General features: G+C 37.1%; 1 protein-coding gene across 2 annotated transcripts in view; it reads right to left on the bottom strand.

The window, feature by feature from the left end:
* Positions 1–20,529, bottom strand: part of LOC111584722 (E3 ubiquitin-protein ligase TRIM9) — a 63,159-nt gene that overhangs the window by 22,404 nt on the left and 20,226 nt on the right. For both annotated transcript variants that reach the window (XM_023293947.3, XM_023293948.3), the window contains exons 2-4: positions 19,281–19,376; positions 17,744–17,866; positions 2,086–2,196 (exon numbers count right to left, since the gene is read on the bottom strand). In XM_023293947.3, coding sequence (XP_023149715.1) covers positions 2,086–2,196; positions 17,744–17,866; positions 19,281–19,376 — 330 coding nt within the window. The remainder of the gene's footprint in view (positions 1–2,085; positions 2,197–17,743; positions 17,867–19,280; positions 19,377–20,529) is intronic.

Raw genomic sequence — 20,529 nt, 5'->3', positions numbered from 1 at the left:
TGATCAAGTTTTTTGTTTGATTCTAATTCAATCCGAGTAATTTAATATCCGGTATTTTTCGATACCATTTTCCGAGATAATGCACTTTAAGTATTGTAGATTTCCTGTAGTACCCGTTTGTGCCACCAGGTGGAGCCCCTTACTGTACCATGTTTATGTATTGGCAAACAGAGAGCATTGTGGGGGAAAACTAGTAAAGGAGCACCATGACAAAGACTTCTGTTGGGTTTAGCTGGTAAAAGAGTCCGTGATAAAGGTTTCTATTGGGTTTGGCTGGTAAAGGAGCACCATGACCAAGACTTCTATTGGGTTTACCTAGTAAAGCAGCAGCATGATGAAGACTTCTATGGGTTTAGCTTGTAAAAGAGCATCATGATAAAGACTTCCACAGGGTTTGGAACACCGTGATGAAGACTTCCATGTTTAGTTAGTAGTAGCACCATGAAAAAGACTTCTATACAGTTTAGCTAGTGAAGGAGTACTGCGATAAAGACTTCTATGGGGTTACTTCATAAAAGAGCACCATGATAAAGACTTCTCTGTGGTTTAGCTAGTAAAGGAACACCATGATAAAAACCTTTCTTTGTTTTATCTAGTAATTGAGCACCATGATAAAGACTTCTCTGGGGCTTAGCTAGTAGAGGAGCACCGTGAGAAAGACTTTTATGAGGTTTACTGAAGTCAGGCTACCAAACAAGCATGAGGATAGGACAGTGAATCTGAATCTTAGTGGAATATGTTACGGCTAAATTTGCATAATTTGTCATGTTTCCACACGAGAAACGATGTTAATGAAGAATTGTGCAAAGGTTTACGTTGATACCAATAACTTATTATTCCTGTGATTGAACATACCTAATTTACTTATATCTTGTATGCTTTTTGAAATAAATATTACAGAACTGGGACATTTTCCAGGTTTGTAAACTTCCAATTAATGCATAACATATTTACAATCTGCACACTATTCAACACCTTCTATCCTTAATGTCTCCATACAGGAAACAAAGGCAGGTCAGACAGTCAGCTGAACATTCAAGAAGACACTGCAACATACAAGTACATGATGGACATCTAGTCAGGTTTAAAAGGAATTGTCTCCAAACTGCAAACCTTGATTGGTGGGGATTCTCAGGTATTTATTCTCACCCTCAAAATCACATGACTACTGTCCTGTCAATGACTGACATGCTTTGACGTGTGAATGGTGGTAAGACTGTTTGGGAAAAGGACCTCAGGACTGCATTATAAGTTCCAGATAACTCGTGTTGTAATTCCTCTGCTCTATTTAGAAATGGCTGATCACGTTTTACATAGATGGCTTCCTTTACTAATCTCTCTAATGATCTGTCTTCTCTGTCCAGAATGTGAACTTTGCTGTCTTCAATGGAGGCTTGTAAATCTTGGGTCATTAACAGGCCATTAGCCATGTGATTTGTGGATGGGAATAAATGTCTGGAACTCCCCATTGATCTGTTGGAACTGACGAAGTCTCTTGGATGAGATTCAAAACGTCTTCACGAACCGAAAAGAGTAGTCCAGGAGCTTTTTATTACAATTTTCATCTGGATAATTAAGAATCTACACAGATTATTTCCTGGACACTTTAAGGGAAAAGAATCTGGGCCTATATTAAAAAAAAAAAAAAAAAAACTTGGTTTAAATGTAATTTACTAAGGTGTCCACCGACTTAGCACTTGTTGCTACAGGCCACAAACAAGCAGTGATACTGTGCACTGTGCTTGCACAAAAATCATAAAAACACCTTAAGGATTTTTAGCTTTTAAGCTAATTCAAAGACGTCAAATAAGTCTGATTTTAACAAGGTGAAACTGTACTGCAATGCCTACAAAACTGTCTGAAACTTTACCATCGCTATGAGTTTGGTTTTGGTTGCCTTTGTTTTTTTTTTTTTTTACACACATAAATGTTGTATTTGCAGCTAGAAATTCACCTCGACTTGCCATGAGCCAAGAACATTGAGAACTGGTGCTCAAGGCAACATTTTGCATCATTATTGAAACTAAAAATAAGATTGAGCTGCAGCTTGTAGTAATGAAAACAGACTGGTGATATGAATCGTACCTGCAGGAAACCACTGGGGTCATTTTCCTTGATGACCTCCAGACAGTACTCCATCAATCCGGTGGTCTGACGCAGCTTCACCGTGCAGTGGGAGATCTGATCCCGAACCACCTGCATAGATTAATACAGTTAAAAACATATTTTACAGTGTAGAAATGTTGATAAATGAATTGTGTAGAGAAACAAAGGTAGAGACGGGGACAGATGGAGGCAGACGGCGTAAATGACAACATAAAAATGGCGACATTGAGGGAGAGAAGAGACAGAAAAGGGCAGAGAATCGGCGAAGGGAGGCGTCTGGCAAACACAGATTAAACAAAGCTGTTAATGGATGAAGAGCAGCAGAACGAGGCGACCGGGAGGAATACCAATAATGAGATTAGCGGCGGGATTGTCAAAGTGATTGATTGAGTAATTTGCCCTCCTGAGGCACAGATTGAGGGAGGAAGAGGAGGCCGGTGGGACATCGGCGGCCGATCCTGTTGTTGTCGACGTTAATGGAACCAAAGTGACAGTTTGTTTTTCACACTCCGGCCGTGTGAACAGTCACCACGAGTTACATCAGAGACACCAAGCTGCTCCAAGGGATGACATTTCACTCCGAGTACAAGACATTGGGAAGTTTCTGCACATTTTTCTTCATTTTTTGTTTCTAAAAACTCATCTGAGACTAAACAATCTGCCTCATACATTGATTCTAATCTATATACAAGGCTAAGGTCTTGCACCATTTACAGAAACCCTCCTTTTTGCACCAGTATTTGGATATTTCATGGATACAACTGGGGAGATTCCTTCTCTCCTGCTGACACCACTGATGTCCACAGCGCCTTTCTGCAACAGTGTGAAATAAATGGAGGTGGTGGACCAGTGGTTGCTAGGAAACAGAAACTTTACTGCTGCTATCTGAGGTTCTCCAAGGATGAGGGGAAAGGGAAATCCTTCCTGCAGACCGACAGCGAACACCAAGATGATGATTTACTGATGACTGCAGTCAGAGCACGTCAATATGCAGGTACAGTGGCAGCCAGAAACGTGGTGGTGTTCTAATTTATCGACTTCTCGCCGCTGCAATCGGCATGAGAGATAAATACGCATACATTATTTACTGTGATCATTAAAGATAATCATTGCAGAGCAAGAATAAATGTGAAATGTTGCAGTATTTTTACTGCTGTAATCAATTCAGAGCACGAAAGATGATTTCAGGATTGTTGGACAATACAGATAAAAATCCCTAAACTGAATATATATAACTTTATATTAGTGTGATACTGAAATTTCATTAAAGAATTAAGGTATAGAACTTAATCACACCAGATACAACAGTCTTGTAAACCCAATAATGTCATAAAACACACGTTCATGCTAGTAATAGTAAAATTACATGCTAAAAAATAATGTTTGGGCTCAACAACAACAAAAAAACACAACAGTTTGCACCAATCTTTTGGATTTATGACAACTAATTTTAATTATATTCAACCAATGAACTTGTTAGATTTAAGTAAATTAGGTTTCCCCCCATATTCAAAGGTATTATTAATTATCACTTTTTAATAATTGTTAGCATAAACACACATTTTTAAGTTGATTATTCATAAAAAATTAATTTGTTCCAACTAGTATTTCCATGTTCTTTAACATTAATGTTTAAGTGTAATATATTTAACTAACAAATTATTATTAACAAGTTTTTACATTGGCAAATTAAAAAATAAAAAGTAATTCTAACTATTTCCCTGTTATGTGGAGGGAATTTTTAAGTGTTATGCATTTAACTAACATAATTATTCACAGTTTTTAGGTTGGCAAATTAAAAAAATGAAGTTGCTCTAGTGTTAAATATGGAGTGGTCTTGAAATCCTGACCTCAAGGTGAAGAAAAAAACTGTTCATTAAACCAACTTCATTAAGTTCCCTCAACTTGAATTTAGTTTTAAATCAACTAAAGCATTAATTTGAGTTTAAATTAACACAATATTAAGTTGATTCAACCTTATTATGTCAACCTAACCCATCAAAATAAAGTTTGCAGCTTTAAGGGTTTATCTAAATCAGTAACTTCGATTTTATATAATCTTTTACAAAATATGTTTAATTAAATGGTGGTAATAAGTCCCTTGAATTATCATTTAGAGTTAGTTACAGAGATGGACCTGAAATATTTCACACATCATTATTGTGTATTAATTTGTCGCATTATAAAGCATACAAATTACACGAGTATATGTAGATATCATAAATACCATGCATGTAGATCTGGAAAACGCAGTTACAGGAGGACAACATGAACTCTGCAACACCATTTAATACTAAAACTGGTATTTTGCCATATGCTCGTTCACGTGCACATCAATCTGTGTATCAGTCTGAACTTTTAAACGTAGACACAACGTCCTAAAGTGCTCAAAAAATGCTAATTTTAACATGTAAAACTGCTTTCTTTGTGTTTGTGTTGCGGCTTATTAGTCTGCAAGCCAAGGACATCCCCAAAAGGCATATTTAACATTTGTAGGCAGTACACAAACATTTAATAACACGCTATAATGTAAGTGAACACTGATATTTTAGGCCTTTTTTAATGCTAAAAAGTAGCATTTATTGTTGTATTGTCACGCATTTTCCTGCAGCAGGGAAAAAGTTGTTCAAAAAATGCATAAATAAACACTTAAATGTGCTCACCAGCACTTTATAAAGCACTATAAGGCATTTATTAAATGTTTTTATGGTGCAAATAAAAGCTAAATAGGCAAACTTTCAGACTAAAATCACAGCTTCTGTTTCAGCTTCTACATTTCACTTATTATCTGCTGCAAACACCAGGGAAGATAAATTTAAGCCAAGTCTGCAGATAAGTCAATCATGTTTAGCCGAAGTTTCAGGCTCGCTGCCAGAATATCTGCAGTTCTGCATCTGTCCAGGGAGACGGGCTGCAGAAACCACTGAACACTTGCTAAGCCTCCATCCATTCCTACTTATTCAGTGTGACCTGAAATGAACCGAATATTCAGCTGAAGCTTCTCTTCTGAAGTGCAGACAAATGAAAACCAACAGCAGGTTTGTCTGAACTCCAAGTAAATTAATGTTCATGTGATCATATTTGAATCCCCGACCCCTTTGGTGCTGAAATCAATCGGCCAGATGACTGTTTTGACCTCTCTGGTGGTACACTGAATGGAGATTTCACTCCCCGCTTTGATGATTTGCTCTATATTTCTGTGGCTGAGGGCCAAACCGTCCCTGCTGTGTCAACTCTGGAACATCCACACGCCTGCAGTGGCCTGGCAGGACTCCAGGAAGAGCTGTTCAACAATCGCCTCGCTGTCCCTCCTCTGCATGCACAATCACACTCATTCACGGATGCAAACAGAGGCGGCGAAAAGAAAAACACTCCTTTCTCTGCTTCCTGTCCTCTCTGTGGTCCTTCTCCTCTCAGATTCAAGCTTCGCTGCAGCTTCTCTCAGCATTCCAGTCGTCCTTTTCCTGAAATCTGCTTTAAATCAGCTTCCCAATAAGACGTCAAAGCTGCCGGGGGCGATACCGCTCTGCCAGATGATCGCTAGATAATCAGCACACGGAGGACACATCCATTCGAAGGGGCTGCGGCAGCTGGAGGTGGGACGGCAGTGGAGGAAAATTTGGCATCTTGATGAGAGTTGTGACAAATTAATTGAGAAGCAGAGAAAGAGACGGTGAGAGATGAAGGATATAAAAAGTGGAAGTGGGCTACAGTTTCTGCACAGAGGAAACAAACTGTGTCCTTGCAGACATATGTGGCTGACATGGTGATAAACATCCTCACAGTGCTCAAACATGCAGCAATGTGTCCCTTTACAGTCACGGCTGGTTTATTTTCTTCTTCCTAGTACTCCTGGGAGAAATATGGTCTCTTGCAGATTCATTACAACATCTTAAAACCTCTTAATGATAAAGTTTTGCATGTAAATCTGCAGTGACTGATTTTTTTTGGCCACTTACTGGTAATGAAAACCCCTATCTGCATTCGGAAATTTTCCTTTTAAGCTGAATTCAAGTCCAAAATCCACTCGCCTACGAAGCCTGTCTTACATGAATCACTATATTTGCCTATTGTTTGGTGCTAAGGAGGTAGAGTACAGTGTTTGTCCTTTAAAAGAGATTTTTAAGAAAGACTGCGAAGAAAAGTGGGCTGAAACTTACTACAAAGCTAAAAGGAGTGGCAGATTGAGGAATGAATTGTCACATTGTTTTCCTGTTGTCATTTGCTGCATTGTTAAAATAAAAATAGAGATTATAGGCGCTTTAACGCTGCTGGTCGTACAACCGAAACAATGCGCTATCAAAAGACGCTACAGAGCTACAGAATTGAGTCAAAATACAGTCAATTGATAATTCTCTAATGCTTTTTACATGGCACATTTGATCCAATGTTAATAGAAACAATAATATCAAAATACTGGATATAGAAGCTTTAAAGACTTTTTACACAAATACAAATATTGTCCACCAACACTGACTAGAACCATATGTGGCAGGATAACCACAAAAAGGATCATTTATATTGATGTATCCATCTGATAACATAAAACCCAGGTTAAGTATTACGATACTTGCTGTGTTCATTTCTCAGACATCTTCTGAGTGTTGGACAAACATCTACAATTAGTATAAAGAGACTGATTGAGCCTCACTGTACTGTATGCTAAACAAGTAGTCTTAAGACCAAGCCACGGTTTCTGCTCAATGGATGGATGGATGGATGGATGGATGGATGGATGGCTGGCTGGATGGATGGATGGATGGATGGATGGATGGATAGATTCCATACTAAATAAGTTAAAGTTTTGTGCATTGTAAAACCTTATAGCAGTTGGTATAAAAGACTTCCTGTGCCTCTCAGATCGCACACTGGTTCAATCAATCTCTGACTGGAGGCTGCTGTTGATGACTTTCTAGGTGCAAATCAAAGCGACTACTTTCATTACAACCCTTGCTATGGTGAATTCTAAAGGTATGGACGACATATAGTCACTACTGACAGCAAGCATTTATTCAGAGCACCTTTTGTTTTCCTGGCACATGTGCAGTAGATGGATTTGAGTGCGGTCTGCATATACCCTCACAGAGTTAGGTGGATGATTTATATGCCAGGTGGGCAGGTGGAAAGCAGGAATTGGTTATTAGATCAGTAAAAAGTAGGCTCAGCTGGTTATTCCTAGCCGTCAGACTCGTCTGCAACATCTTTAGCGTCTTTTATGATTGCTTTACTATCGATTTTTTGCGTTTGCCTTCTGTTTTATGATCCGATTGTTTTTGTGAACTCTACTTTTTTTATGACTCCTACAACAGGAGCATCACGAGTATCGATATTTCACAATTACCTCGTCAGTTGTACGTACTATATTTGGCCTGCAGGTCCTGCCACCTCTCTGAGAAATAAATTGCCCCCGTCTATCTGTTTCTGTAGTAATTATTAGGCCACTGCGGCACCGTTGGCCTGGTAAGATATTGTGGCTGCAGTCTCCTCACCTGCCCTCATCCAGCAGCTCAGAGGACACAGCCGAGGCCACGGCTTGACAGATGGGAAACGAGTGAAGATGATTTAATGATACTGACAAGAAACACAGACAGAAGTGGAGTATAAACTAGGAGCTATAGAGAAATTAATATTAAAAGAGGAAACATTTAATGAAGCTGATAGTGGATGAATAACATGATACTGTACGATACACAGTGATGGTCATAAGAAGTGACAAGTGTCCCAACTACTGACACTCAGCTATCAGCCAGGAGATGCGAGTGGATGTTGTCTTAAGTCTAAATGACAGATAACCAGCTCAGTTAATGAATTTAGTAGCTTGTTAACAAACTAATTTTATTTTTTTAGTTTATGAATTTGTATTTAAAAACTACCTTTAGTTTATGAGGTTAATTGCTTGCTAACAAACTAGCTTTAGTTGCTGGTTTTGTCAGCAGTTTCCAAACTAGCTTCTGTTAATATTTGCTTCTTAAATAACTAGCTTGATTTTTAAAAAATTAAAATTTTAGCTTATTAGCAAACTAGCTTTAGTTTTAAAGGTCATTAGCTTAAAATTAGCTTCAGTTCTTTTTTTGTCAGCTGCTTGAAAACTACAATGAGTGATGATAATGATGATTATTGAGTTTATTAGCCTGCTAACATGCTAGTTTTAGTTTTGGAAATGTTTGCATTGTATAAATAGTAATAGTTGGACTTAATGAGCTTTGTTCTTCAGTTATTTAGTCTTGTAGTAAAATAGCTCTAGATCTTCACTTCATCAGCCTTTTAAAGAGAGGGACCTCTGGTTCTGTTGTCTTTTTTTGTTTGTTTGTTTTTAATGAGATGTGTAGAATAAAGTGGTTTTGATTAAATATTTTACACAATTTTAAGCTGAATTTTTTTTGCAGTTTTCCTGACAGAACCACAGGCCACAGATGATGCTTTTACAGCCCTTCAGAACCTAAAAATCTGTGTATTTTTTCCTGTTTTTACAGTTTCTTAGCATGATAAACTGATTCATTTTTGGCTTTTTTAAAAATATAAAACTTGTTTTTGCAGTTTTTGGGGTTCAGAGGGCTAAATTATCAATGATTTTACAAATTCATACTGTTGTCCTTTTAATGGTGTCTCTTAAAACAATGCTCAATCACATGTTTAAAACCTATTAAACAATAAATACTGAATTGAAGCTTAGAATTGAAGCTAAATTGCTCTAAATCTATGAGAAACATCAAAAACAGATATTTCCCCTAAATAATCCAGGTTATATTTTAAACTTGGGTTTGGGTTTTGGGCTTAAGAGGGACTCTGGGAACCATAATGGACTTTTTTTTTTTTTTTTCTTTTTAGCATTTTCTCACATTTCATAGACTATATCAGTAACTGAATAATTGAGGATACATCTTTAATTAAAATAATTGTATCAGCTCTGAAAATCATTGATTAATCCTCTGTTGATTGCCGCCATTTACAAAGAAATAAGACCCTGATACTTCTGCAGCAGTCTGAATATTTCATGTTCTAGAGTTTCTACTGCGGTTCCCACTGCAGCAATAACAACTGTCGATCACTGCAAGACCATTAATCCTTCCATATCTGCTGCTGGTGTTCTTTAAACTTCCTGGGTTCATCTCCGAACATCCATCCAGTCCAAACCGTTTCCCATCTGAAGCGAGGCGGACCTCTGGGAGCAGGGATCCCCCGGAGCAAAACACTTAGTCAGATGACGAGGAGTCGACGGGGAGGACAGTGGAAATAAAAATAGCCTCGGGGTGACTGTGCTCATTAAGCGGCCCGTGCTGGGCGTCAAGGGGATGAAGCATCTGGTGGTGAAGTTTGCAGCGAGCAGAAGGAGATGCAGAGCGACTTAGTTTCTGATTCACTTTGTGTCGCACTAATCAGCCTTCATCTGCCGAGTCTCCTCCACACGAGTCGCAGCGAAAAGGACCGACAGCCTCGTTTTGATCATATTTAATAGGTTTTCTACGTTACATTAATGGAGCAGGCTGCTGTTTTTTACCACAGTTAAAGTCAAATGAAATGTGCTTGAGCTCAGTCAAAGTGAATTTAATTACATTCATCACTTTGAGAATCTTTTTTTTTTTATTTAGATGAATGTTTTTGAGAGTATTTGGAAGGAATAATCTGACATTTGAAGAGAGATAAGTCCCTGCTTTCATATTAAGAGCTAAATACGAAGATCTGTGCATCAAATATGAAGTCACTATTAGGTTATTAAGCTTCAAAAAGACTAGAAACAGCAGGAAAATCTGCACGAAAACAAGTAAATCTTGTCATGATGGTAATTCATTTAATTGTACTTGGCTATGAAATAATGCGGCACATTTAGTTTTTTTACATTTTGATTTTAGTACCAAGTAATCAAACAAGATACGTGTTAAACCTCTGAACCCCAAGTAGTTTCTGGGCATTGTTTTTGCTCCTGTCACGTTTTTATTCACTGTTTCTCTACAATATAAAGTCCTGCATCTCTATGGAAACAGAACAACCACGACTAGAAATAGAGAAAACTCAAGTTAAAGTGTAATAAATCCCAGAAAAGGAAAAGAAAAATCAATTTAATTCATTTTTTCATTAGTCCAAATATTGAAAAAAAATGAAATCAACATTTCTAGAAGTCCCCACAGATTATACCATTATTGGAAAAAAAAAGGTGGCTCTACATACTATAGGTATTTTACTAGTTACATTTTGAATTTGTTTTTAAACTTATTTCCTATCTGTTCAGTGAAAACACAGCCTGCAGTTCAACTCAAAAGTCCTTAAATTTTTGTCATGAGACCATTGGCGACATCTGAGCCACTATTATCCTCATGGTGGCACAAACAAGCTCAGAATTTTTGTTTTGTCACAGAATCTTTTTAGAGCAAACAGTTTATTTTTTGGTAATTTTTTTCATTGAAATGAATGTAAGGAGTATCACGATTTTAAGCTTAGCCTTAGATAAGATTTCGCTAAAGATGAGTAGTTCAAGGACCGCTGGAAAAATGTGATGATTCCTTCGTTTACAGTTTCTAGATGTGTATGTTTAATGGTGCAATTTTTGTGATTTTTAAAAAAGATAACATGCCTTTTGAACCAACCAATGGGCTTTGGGGTTCAGAGGGTTAATTAATGAGTTTTGAAGTTGCTGGACAGTTTGAGATGAGATGAGATGAGATGAGATGAGATGAGATGAGATGAGATGAGATGAGATGAGATGAGATGAGATGAGATGAGATGAGATGAGATGAGATGAGATGAGATGAGATGAGATGAGATGAGATGAGATGAGATGAGATGACTTGACTTTATAGTCATTGTATTAATAATTAAGCTGTAAATTTTCTGGCTATAGCTTCATTTCTGAATAACAAACATTAAATATTCTGTACAATATTCTGCACTGACACTGTAAGAAAGCAAAAATTACCCAAAATGTCAAACTGTTCCTTTAACATTTCTCAAGTTGGTGCATTTAAGTGCTTGTGGGAAGCTCAAAACTGGAACTTTAAAATGTACACAGAACATGCTTGCTTTTCTGTTTAGTTAGTTTAAGGTTCCATAGTTGTTCTGCAATCAACTCAAGACAGCTAGTTTTCAGAGCTCCTGGATACGCAGCTCCTATTTTCTACAGCAAACTCTCCAAACTGTGATGGATCATCAATTAAACCAGATTAAAGCCTTTTGTAAAGTGATTTTCATATCTTTTCCAACAGAAACTGAGAAAAATGGAAGCCCGGAAGGAGGAGAAACAATCGAAAAACTTTTAAAATTGCTTCCAGTATCAGATTAAGGATGCAATTTTCAGTTCAAGCATAAAACAGAACCGTCCTTCAGGCGATGAAGAGGGCTGCTGCTGCCCTGCTCACGTCCTCAGTGTCTGAGAATCTCTGGTTTAATGACCTGGAGTTTATATTCAAAAAGTATTGCACAATGGAGGTTCGAAGGCTGAATCAGGAGAGCAAAAATATTTCAATTCAATGTTCCTTCTACACGAAATGTGGAGTTAAATTGGATTTTCAAAAGAGATTTAGTTCCAGGCCCAATAGCATTAGAATTTAGTAATGTGGAGATGGTTTCAGTCAGCTTTTTGAAGGATTAAAATGGCAACAAATGCAGTGTTTGGTCGAAATTTTTGTCATAAATTGTGGTCGCTCTTATGTGTAATGCAGTAGAAACCTTAAAATCCCCAAACCCAGATGCCAAAGGCAGGTTATATACATTTTTAAATCACCAAAATTACACCATTTATGAGAAACAGAAAACTACAAAAATACCAAATATCAGTAAAATACTTGAGTTCATTATGTGTGACATCCAGTTTTGTTGGACAACTAAACCAAAACTAGGCTCAAAAATCATAATATTCCGTCAAAATCACTTTATTTCTAATGTCTCGTTTAAAAATTGTCAAAAACGATCTCTTTGGTCAAAATGAATTCTGTAAAAAACTAAAAATTCTGCACTCCTTGCTGCAACAGTGAAGTTATCAGCGCCTCAGCGGGGACATACAGTCACATTAGAAAAATTCAGGGACTTTTCTGCTGAACTGCAGGCAGTGTTTACAGTGAGCCAATAAAAGACAAGTATGGAAAAAAATTCACAAAGTAGTAGTTTGCGCTAGATTCTGTAGCAAACCAAAAATTCTGCATTTTACAACACAACCCTGAAGGTATTTGTGACTCAGCTGCGATCAACACACTCAAGACAAATATTTAGGGTCTTCTCGGCTGAACTGCAGGCAGTGTTTCAATAATTAAACATTTAAATAGTGAAAAATCTACAGTATGAAGAATGATCGTAATTTTTTTCCAGTATTAGTCACATCTTTTTTTTTCATTTTGTAAAATAAAAAATTAAAGAAATACAACTTTAACTTTTTTTAAAGGATTTGAGGCATTATAACTTTGTTACACCTCACAAAACCTATTTCTGAGTTATTTCTACGTTTAGTCACGGTTGTTCTGTTTCCATAGAAGTATAGGACTTTACATTGTGGTGAAAAATGTGCCCACAGTTTGAAAGACATTACAAAAATTACGCAGTTTAACATACAGAAACTGTAAATTATAAGCTTTATACATTTCTGACTGTCCTTAAAATTCTCATCTATGAAGAAATCTTACTCAAATCCAAGCTTACAATCGTGATATTTAATCAAAATGTACATATTCTACACGACTCATTTAAAAATTTGCTAAAAATAAACCGTCTTCTCACAAGATTCTGTTAAAAAACTAAAATTTCTTCTTTGCTGCAATGACGTGCCACAATTGAAGGATTTTTCGGCTGAACTGCAGGCTGTGTAGTAGTAAAATATCTATATCGAGTAGAGTCACCGCTTCTTTCCTTTTTTTTGTTTATCAATTTTTGTAAAAATAAAATAAATTAACTTCACTTTTCCTCTTATTGCAATTTACAGTACTATAACTTTGCCACATTTTACCCAAAATATTTCTGAGTTGTTTCTCCTTCTAGTCATGGTTGTGCTGTTTCCATAGAGGCGTAGGATTTTATATTGCAGTGAAAAATGAGTAAAAATGTGGAGCGAATAAAGAGAAACTGCTCGGGGCTCAGAGGGTTAAAGACGAGCCTCTAAACAAACTCATGGGTCAGTCCTCCTGATGTGCTGGAACAAAAATATTAAAAAAAAGGGACCTGACTCACACCGTGAAGGACTACTTCTCGCCTCCGCAACTTCAAACAACGAGCTCAGTCACCATGGCGACCACAGCAGGAAGCTCCGTCGGTGATGCCAAGTCAGCTGCAGCAGCCGCCGTTTGAATTGATTTCATGTTTCCTACGCTTCTCAGGGCTTTTATGTGGAGCTTCACGTGATCGAATTGGGATAAATTAGGGCAAATAACTAGTGTCTTAATTGGACATGTATGAAATGCGGAGCTGGTTTGTTGTTTTACCGCTAATAAATCCCATCTGAGCGCCTGGAAAACACACATTATCATCAGCGAACACAGGTGCAGGTCAACCTTCATGCTAATGAAGCAGAAAACATCCCATTGGCTGCTCATGTCAGAGAGGCTCCAATTACTGCAGGAAACAAACCACATCTCCACTGATCCCTTTCCTTCCTCCCTTTACTCTGCTTGATATTTACCTAAAGTGTTGCCCTCCAGGAGATTTAAAAAAAGGAAACATGAGTTTTCTTGCACCGGCGCCTCCGTGGGAAACTCCTCTGATGGAAGCCCCAGAGGAAGGCAGCAGCTCAACACCGAAAGCACAAAAAAAATCTGATCTGTCATGGAGAAATGTGATTCTCCTGTATTTATATTCAGCGAGCGACACGTGGAGACACCGAGCTGACAGGTGGGATCACATCTGCACCTGGACTCATTGAAATTCCTCAGGTTGGAGACATGAATGTGTTCAATGTCCCTCAAGAAACATCATCAAATCTCCATCCGTTAGCAGGACAGATGTCATGTAAAGTGGAAACAGTGTCATGCAAAACCAGAGACTCCAAGTGCAACTCAACATGAAGCATATTTCAAACTCCAGCGCCATCTACAGGTAAAGAAAGCACGCTTCTATCTTGTTATTTCTGGCGACACCTGCAGGTAATGAGTGGAACACCTGCAGTTTTTAATAGCTGCGATGGGTTTAATATTTTATACTTCAGCATTTTTGACTCTCAGATCCTTAGAACAGCAGCTTTTAGTTGTAAACAATCAAGAATAGTCGATAAAGGAAATCTTTCTGCCCCGTGTTCCTCCTCCACTGACATTTTTAGGAAAAATCTCAAGACGTCCATGTTTCCAGTGGTTTTTGTTTGAACTTAATGGTCTTAATATTTTAGTATTTATTGGGTTTTTCCATCTAAAATCATCAGGAGCCTTCAGTTTAACCATCTCCAACTTTTTTTAAGCATAAATTATACATATTTAAAATGCTAAAATTTTAAAATGACAGACCTCTGTTCTGTTTAGATGACTTATTGCAGAGATAATTCCCAAAGAATATAACAAATCTGCTCGAAACAAGGGTTGATGCCTGAAAAATGGGGTATGAAAAATAAAAAATATGCTAATAGTAAAAGAAAATAAACATTTTGAAACTCCAGAACTGTTTTACTTACACTATCTAGCAAAATTTTGTGGTTCATCTGGTCATACCTGCTCAATCAGTGATTAAAATTAAAGAAATAACATCTTTCTCCCACTTTTGAGTAAAAATTTCACATTAGAAAGTATTTTTTATGTTTTGTTCTGTAAAATTTTGAGATGCAACTACTTGTGGTTCAAAAAACGTCACTAACTTCTGCATTATTAGGGTTTTCATTAATGTGCTCAAAGATGGGAATTAGATTTTCATATTTCAATGCACCCATAATCACAGACCTCTGAATCAATATCATGATGAGACGCTTTTACTTGAAATAATTTCTGAGATATTGTCGTTCAAATGGTCTCAAATATCTCTGTATGAAAAAATGTCATGAGTACGTTGACCGGCATTTTTTAAATTTAGCTCAGAAAGTATTTAGTAAATCAAGCAAAAAAAAAAAAATCACAAATGTCCTTACAGATATCAGCAATTTATGCTATAAAAAGTTCACACAAGTCAGAGATGGTGGAGAGGAAAACATTCTAAATATTTGATGATCGGAGATGGAATGACCTTATTTTATTTTAGAAATCGATCTTACAAATTCTTATCCCATTTGTCTTATATTTTAGTATTTTGTAATCGATGATTTTCAAAGTTTTTTGTTATGTTTTCTGTCTGGCTTTACGCACATTTCAGTCCAGGTTGTTTTAATTTGTGTTGCATAAATAAAGTCTGGACAATCAGAGGCTGCAGAAAGTGTTACTCACAAAGCTAACGTCAAACAGAAACGACTAGCATGAACTGAAGCTGCTGCTGCTCCACAATCAGCTGTCAAGATAATCTTTCACCATCCGTCCATCATCTACATATCCAGAGGACATGTCTGATGTCGCTCTCCTCACCAGTGTTCTCCAGTTCCTCCTCCAGGCCAGCTGAGATATATCATCCCTCCAGTGAGTTCAGGGTCTCCTCTGAGCTGGACGTCGCCAGAAAAACCTCCAAAAAACATCCTCGAACCACCTCAGCTCCTTTCCATGCCAAGTATCTTCCTCTGGAGCTGCTCACCTCATCTCCAAGGCAGAGTTGTTGTCATGATCTCCTAATTTTAGCCACTTCTCAGAAGGCTCGGATGCAGATTGGCTGGTAAACTGAAAGCTTTGCCATCTGGCTCAGACAGTCCAGTATTACTGCTGACACTGCAGCAAAACGCCTACAAACCCAACACTGTTCTCCCACCTCAGCCTGCAAGGTGTTCAGCGAGGAGAAGGACGCTCTTTGATTCGGTTTATTTTAGTCAGTGTTTTTTGTTATTACTGATTTGTGCCAGAATTAGCAACCTGTTGCTGATTATTCGAATATTTATGTGCCAAAGTTACAGTCAAATATCAGGAAAAACCTTCATGATCAGCCTGCAAGTCACAAAGTCCACTACAAAAGCCTTCATCTATCATTCATTTCTTATCGAATATAATTTATTTATTGCTCTTAGATTGCAGAAGGTAAGAATGTAAAGACAAAATACAGCAATAAAAAGGTGTAAAACTGCTCTGATAATCACAGCTTCTCCCTGGAGAGAACCTTCTGTTGGCTAAATGTAAACAAGCGACTGATCTACAAGCTGCCTCTTCACATGTAAAACAAATGAAATAGCAGCATGGAAACCTGTCAGAGCTGCATGTGAATCTGCTCACGTTTCCATGCACAGGCTGCTTTTCTTAAACCACCTACACGTGTGAAACATCGATTCCACCGAGCGTCCAAGCGTGAAATTGGATGCTGTACAGCACAAATGTATCTCTGCTCTTCCCTCCTCTCGCTTGTATTTATTGTAGCTGCAGATGGTTTATAGGAAAATGCACCAATTTATACGTCAGAAATCACTGCAGTCCAGTTCAATTTCTCACAAAGCTGCATCAAATCTTTATTATCGCCCATCAATGACTTAAAAATGTGCCTGTGACTGGAAACATGGTGTGTTTTTTTTAAGTCAATTATGATCCAGATCAGAATTTATCATTACAGACAATAATTTTTAACATCTATTCCTTCGAGGCAGGTCAGAGATTCATTTTACATCAGTGTAATCAGGTTTTCTTACCCACCAGGGAGCCACCAGTTTGTATTTTTCACTACAATATGAAACTCGAGGCAGATTATCACCAGTCAACATTGCAAGCACAGAAAATTTGAGGTCCAGCTCCAAAACAGCCACTTTTAAGGGAAAAAACAACTACATTTATTTTTTACAAAATGCCTTTTTAACATTACTTTGCAGTTGGTTAGTTCATGAATCAATACACCAATCAGTGCAGTATTATTTCTTCAAGAGTAAGAAAAAAAATCTCCAAAATTCTGCCATTTTTCACAGCCAGAAACTGCAAACCAGAAACAATCGTTGGATTTTCAACTTTCCAACGGTCTTTGAACTAATCATGTGATATGTGTCATTCCATGTGAAAACTTAAGCAAATCTGAGCTTAAAATTGTCATATTTCAGTCCATTCTCATCATTCTATGTGTCATCACATGTTAATCATGTGTGATGTGCCGTTCTGCACAAAAATCAAAACAACGAAACGAAATCTGAGCTTAAAATTGCCATTTTTCATTAAATTCATGTTGTTTTTTCATTTTAAATTTTACCAAAATTAAAACATTTTGACTAAATTCTGTAACAAACAAAAAAATCTGCATTTTACAGCACAGCCATAAAGGTATTAATGAGTCAGCTGTGAGCAACAGACATTAGACAAAAATTTAAGGACTTCTTGGTTGAACTGCAGGCTGTGTTTTCACTAAATCAACATGTAAGTTGTAAAATATCTATTGTTGTGTGTGTCGATTCCATTTCTTTATGATTTATGGCATTATTAGTGTGCTATTCTGCACAGACACATTTATTTTTGAGTTCTTTCTACTTCAAGTCATAGTTTTATGGTGCAGAACTTTATATTACAATGAAAAATGAGTCCACAGTGAGGAAAAATGTGACAGGAACACATAAAAACAGCCAGAAACTGCTTGTTTCAGAGGGTTAATATCCACCCAAGAGACTGAGTTTGTTTGGAAGGATCTCCTCAGGCTCACTCACCTTCAGCTTGTGTTCGTGCTCTTTGTTGACTCGAGCCAGCAGCTGGGCTTTACGTCGGTTCAAGGCGTCGATGAGGGCGTCGCACTGAGCCACCAAACAGGCCTCGAACTCCACACCATTCTCCTGCAGGACAAACAAACGCACACAGAAAAATAGATCAGTCATCGGTAATATCGCAGATGACAATATTATTATTGTTAAGATTCAAGTGTTCGATATTTCAGCAGAGCAGTTATCAGAATTACAAAAAAGACAAGTACAGTATTTGGATTGTAGGATCTGCAATTTGTTGATGAAGGCAAAAAGCATCACAGCATATTACTAGAAATGAAGCATTTTTGTGCTACAGAAATTTCCTGATCTCCAAACCATATTGTGCGAATTAGCTGTTAGCTATTGACCTATGAACATGGCATCGGTTATTGTAACAATGCTTCTTGTTCTGTCCCTAGTAAATAAACGTATAAAAATTGTCTTGGCTGATCATGCTTGTTTGGTAAAGCAAAATCACATCATCATATTTATTTTATTTGTTTCAGTGGAGAGGAAATGTAAAAATTATGATTTTTCAAATAATCACAATATGGCTGTTAAAAAAAATATTCTTCAGGCGTTGTTTCTAGTCAGTATTATGTTGTATATTTAAAATTAATTGGCATTATTTTAATTAATTGGTATTGATTTGTAGAAATATGTTTCACTCTGACATTAAAGAGTCTTATTTGTAAATTATCGTCAAAAAGGCCAATTTATGTTGACGCTCAATCAATAAAAGAAATAAAAACATGAACAAGACCAGACAGAAAGTGAAGCAAATATACAGGGATTTTCTAGTGGATGCAAGTTCAACGTGGGAAGAGATTCCAGGTATTTTAACATGAATTTAGTAGCAAGAAAAACACTGAAATGTAGATAAGATTTATAGCAAAGTTCAATAAGCGAAGAAGAGTTTGCCTCCAGTTTCATCATCTATCAGACGAAGTGTGAGAGTAAAATCACGTGAATCACGAGATCACAGAGCAACGTTTGAGCCTCGTACTGTCCATTTTCATACCTCTCATGTTTTCACTCCTCTTCTTCACCTCCCTTCCTCCCTCAGAGTCTTTCCTCCCTCACGTCTCAGGGTCTCAATGCTGGACGATTATCAGAACGGATTTTTAATCCCACCTTCGTCCTATAATCTTAAGCTGACGACAGCTTCGTCTCCGCACGAGGATCTAAATTTAGTCCTGGTCAATATGTTGGACTTAAGCACACGATACTGCTGAGTGTGAACGGAGGGATGTTCACACCTGAAGGCTCATATGTTTCAAACATGTTAGCTAGCTGATGTGGTGAACATGACTCAACTTTGATGGAATTAAATTCTAGTATTTCATCAAGAAGTCAGTCCGAGGATTACAAAATGTGTGGGAATAGACCTTGGAAAGAAAATACCAGCGCAAATCTGAAGGGATTTCAAGCTTTTTATAGCAGATTATAGGAGGTTGTAATCAAGGAAAACTGTATATTTGTGTTTGTGTGTGTGTTTTAGTACCTGGATGTGCTGCACCATGTTTCTGAGCTGAACCAGGAACTCCTTGGCCTCGGTGGCTCGATCTGAAAGGCCGTTCAGAGCCTGAGACAGCTGACCCTGTGAAGAAACAAACAAAGAAGACGTTAGAGTTACAGGAGCAGCAGTAAATACGCTTCAAATACAATCAAAAAACAACAATGTCATCGTGAATCTTCATCACAAGAATAATCATCATATCTGTAGGAAACCTGCTGTTGCTCAGTGTGCAAACACAAAAGTATTATCATCATTATAGTGACATCTGACAACTTTCTATTCATAACTAGTAATGATTCTATTAGGGCTCAGTTCAGTTCAGGTTAGCTAAGCTAAGCTAAGCTAAGATAAATTAAGATAAGCTAAGTAAAGCTAAATTAATTTATGTTAAACTCAGCAAAGATACGCTAAAATAAGCTGGGTTAAATTAAGGTTACTTAAATTAAGCTAACCTATGATGGGTTAAGTTAATTTAAGCTGCACTAAGCAAGGCTATGTTAACATAAGTTAAGCTAAGTAAAGCTAAGTTTATTTATGTTAAACTAATCTAAGATATGCTAAGATGGGTTAAATTAAGTTAAGTTAAGCTAACCTAAGATGGGTTAAATCGGGTTAAACTAAGTTAATTTAAGCTGGGCTAAGCTATGCTAACTTAACATAAGTTAAGTTAAGCTAAGTAAAGCTAAATTAATTTACATTAAACTAAGATAAAATGGGTTAAATTGGGTTAAACTAAATTAAGCTAAGCTAATTTAGAATTATATTAATCCCAAGGAAATCTTGTGCCAGATATTGTTGGGAAAAAAAACTGAAAATAAGACTAGAATATATCATGACATACCATAATAAGGAAAGAATTGTGGTGCTACAGAGGTTAGCATACCCATAAACCATATTTTCTGGACATCGGGCAACATATTTTGTATATGTGTTTCAGTGGAAAGTACATTTTAAAATTCCCACTAAAATCACTGCCGTAATCACATTATCTGTCAAAATAATTGTAATATAATTTTTGCATATTGTTTTGACCTAGTTTCTAGTCAGCATTACGCAATATACTTAAATTTAATTGCCATTACTGTAAATAATCAGTATTACTTTGTAGAAATCTGTCTTCACTTTGACAAGAAAGGGGCTTTATGAGCAAATTCTTGTGAAAACAGTCGAATTAAATTGACCATCATTCAGGGGACAATTTCCAAAGGGGATGAACACATTTTCTAGGCACTGT

This window comes from Amphiprion ocellaris, chromosome 20, assembly GCF_022539595.1.
Source record: "Amphiprion ocellaris isolate individual 3 ecotype Okinawa chromosome 20, ASM2253959v1, whole genome shotgun sequence".
Classification (NCBI taxonomy): domain Eukaryota; kingdom Metazoa; phylum Chordata; class Actinopteri; family Pomacentridae; genus Amphiprion; species Amphiprion ocellaris.
The sequence above is the reverse complement of the archived record's forward strand: the minus strand, read 5'-3'. Positions and strand labels throughout refer to the sequence as shown.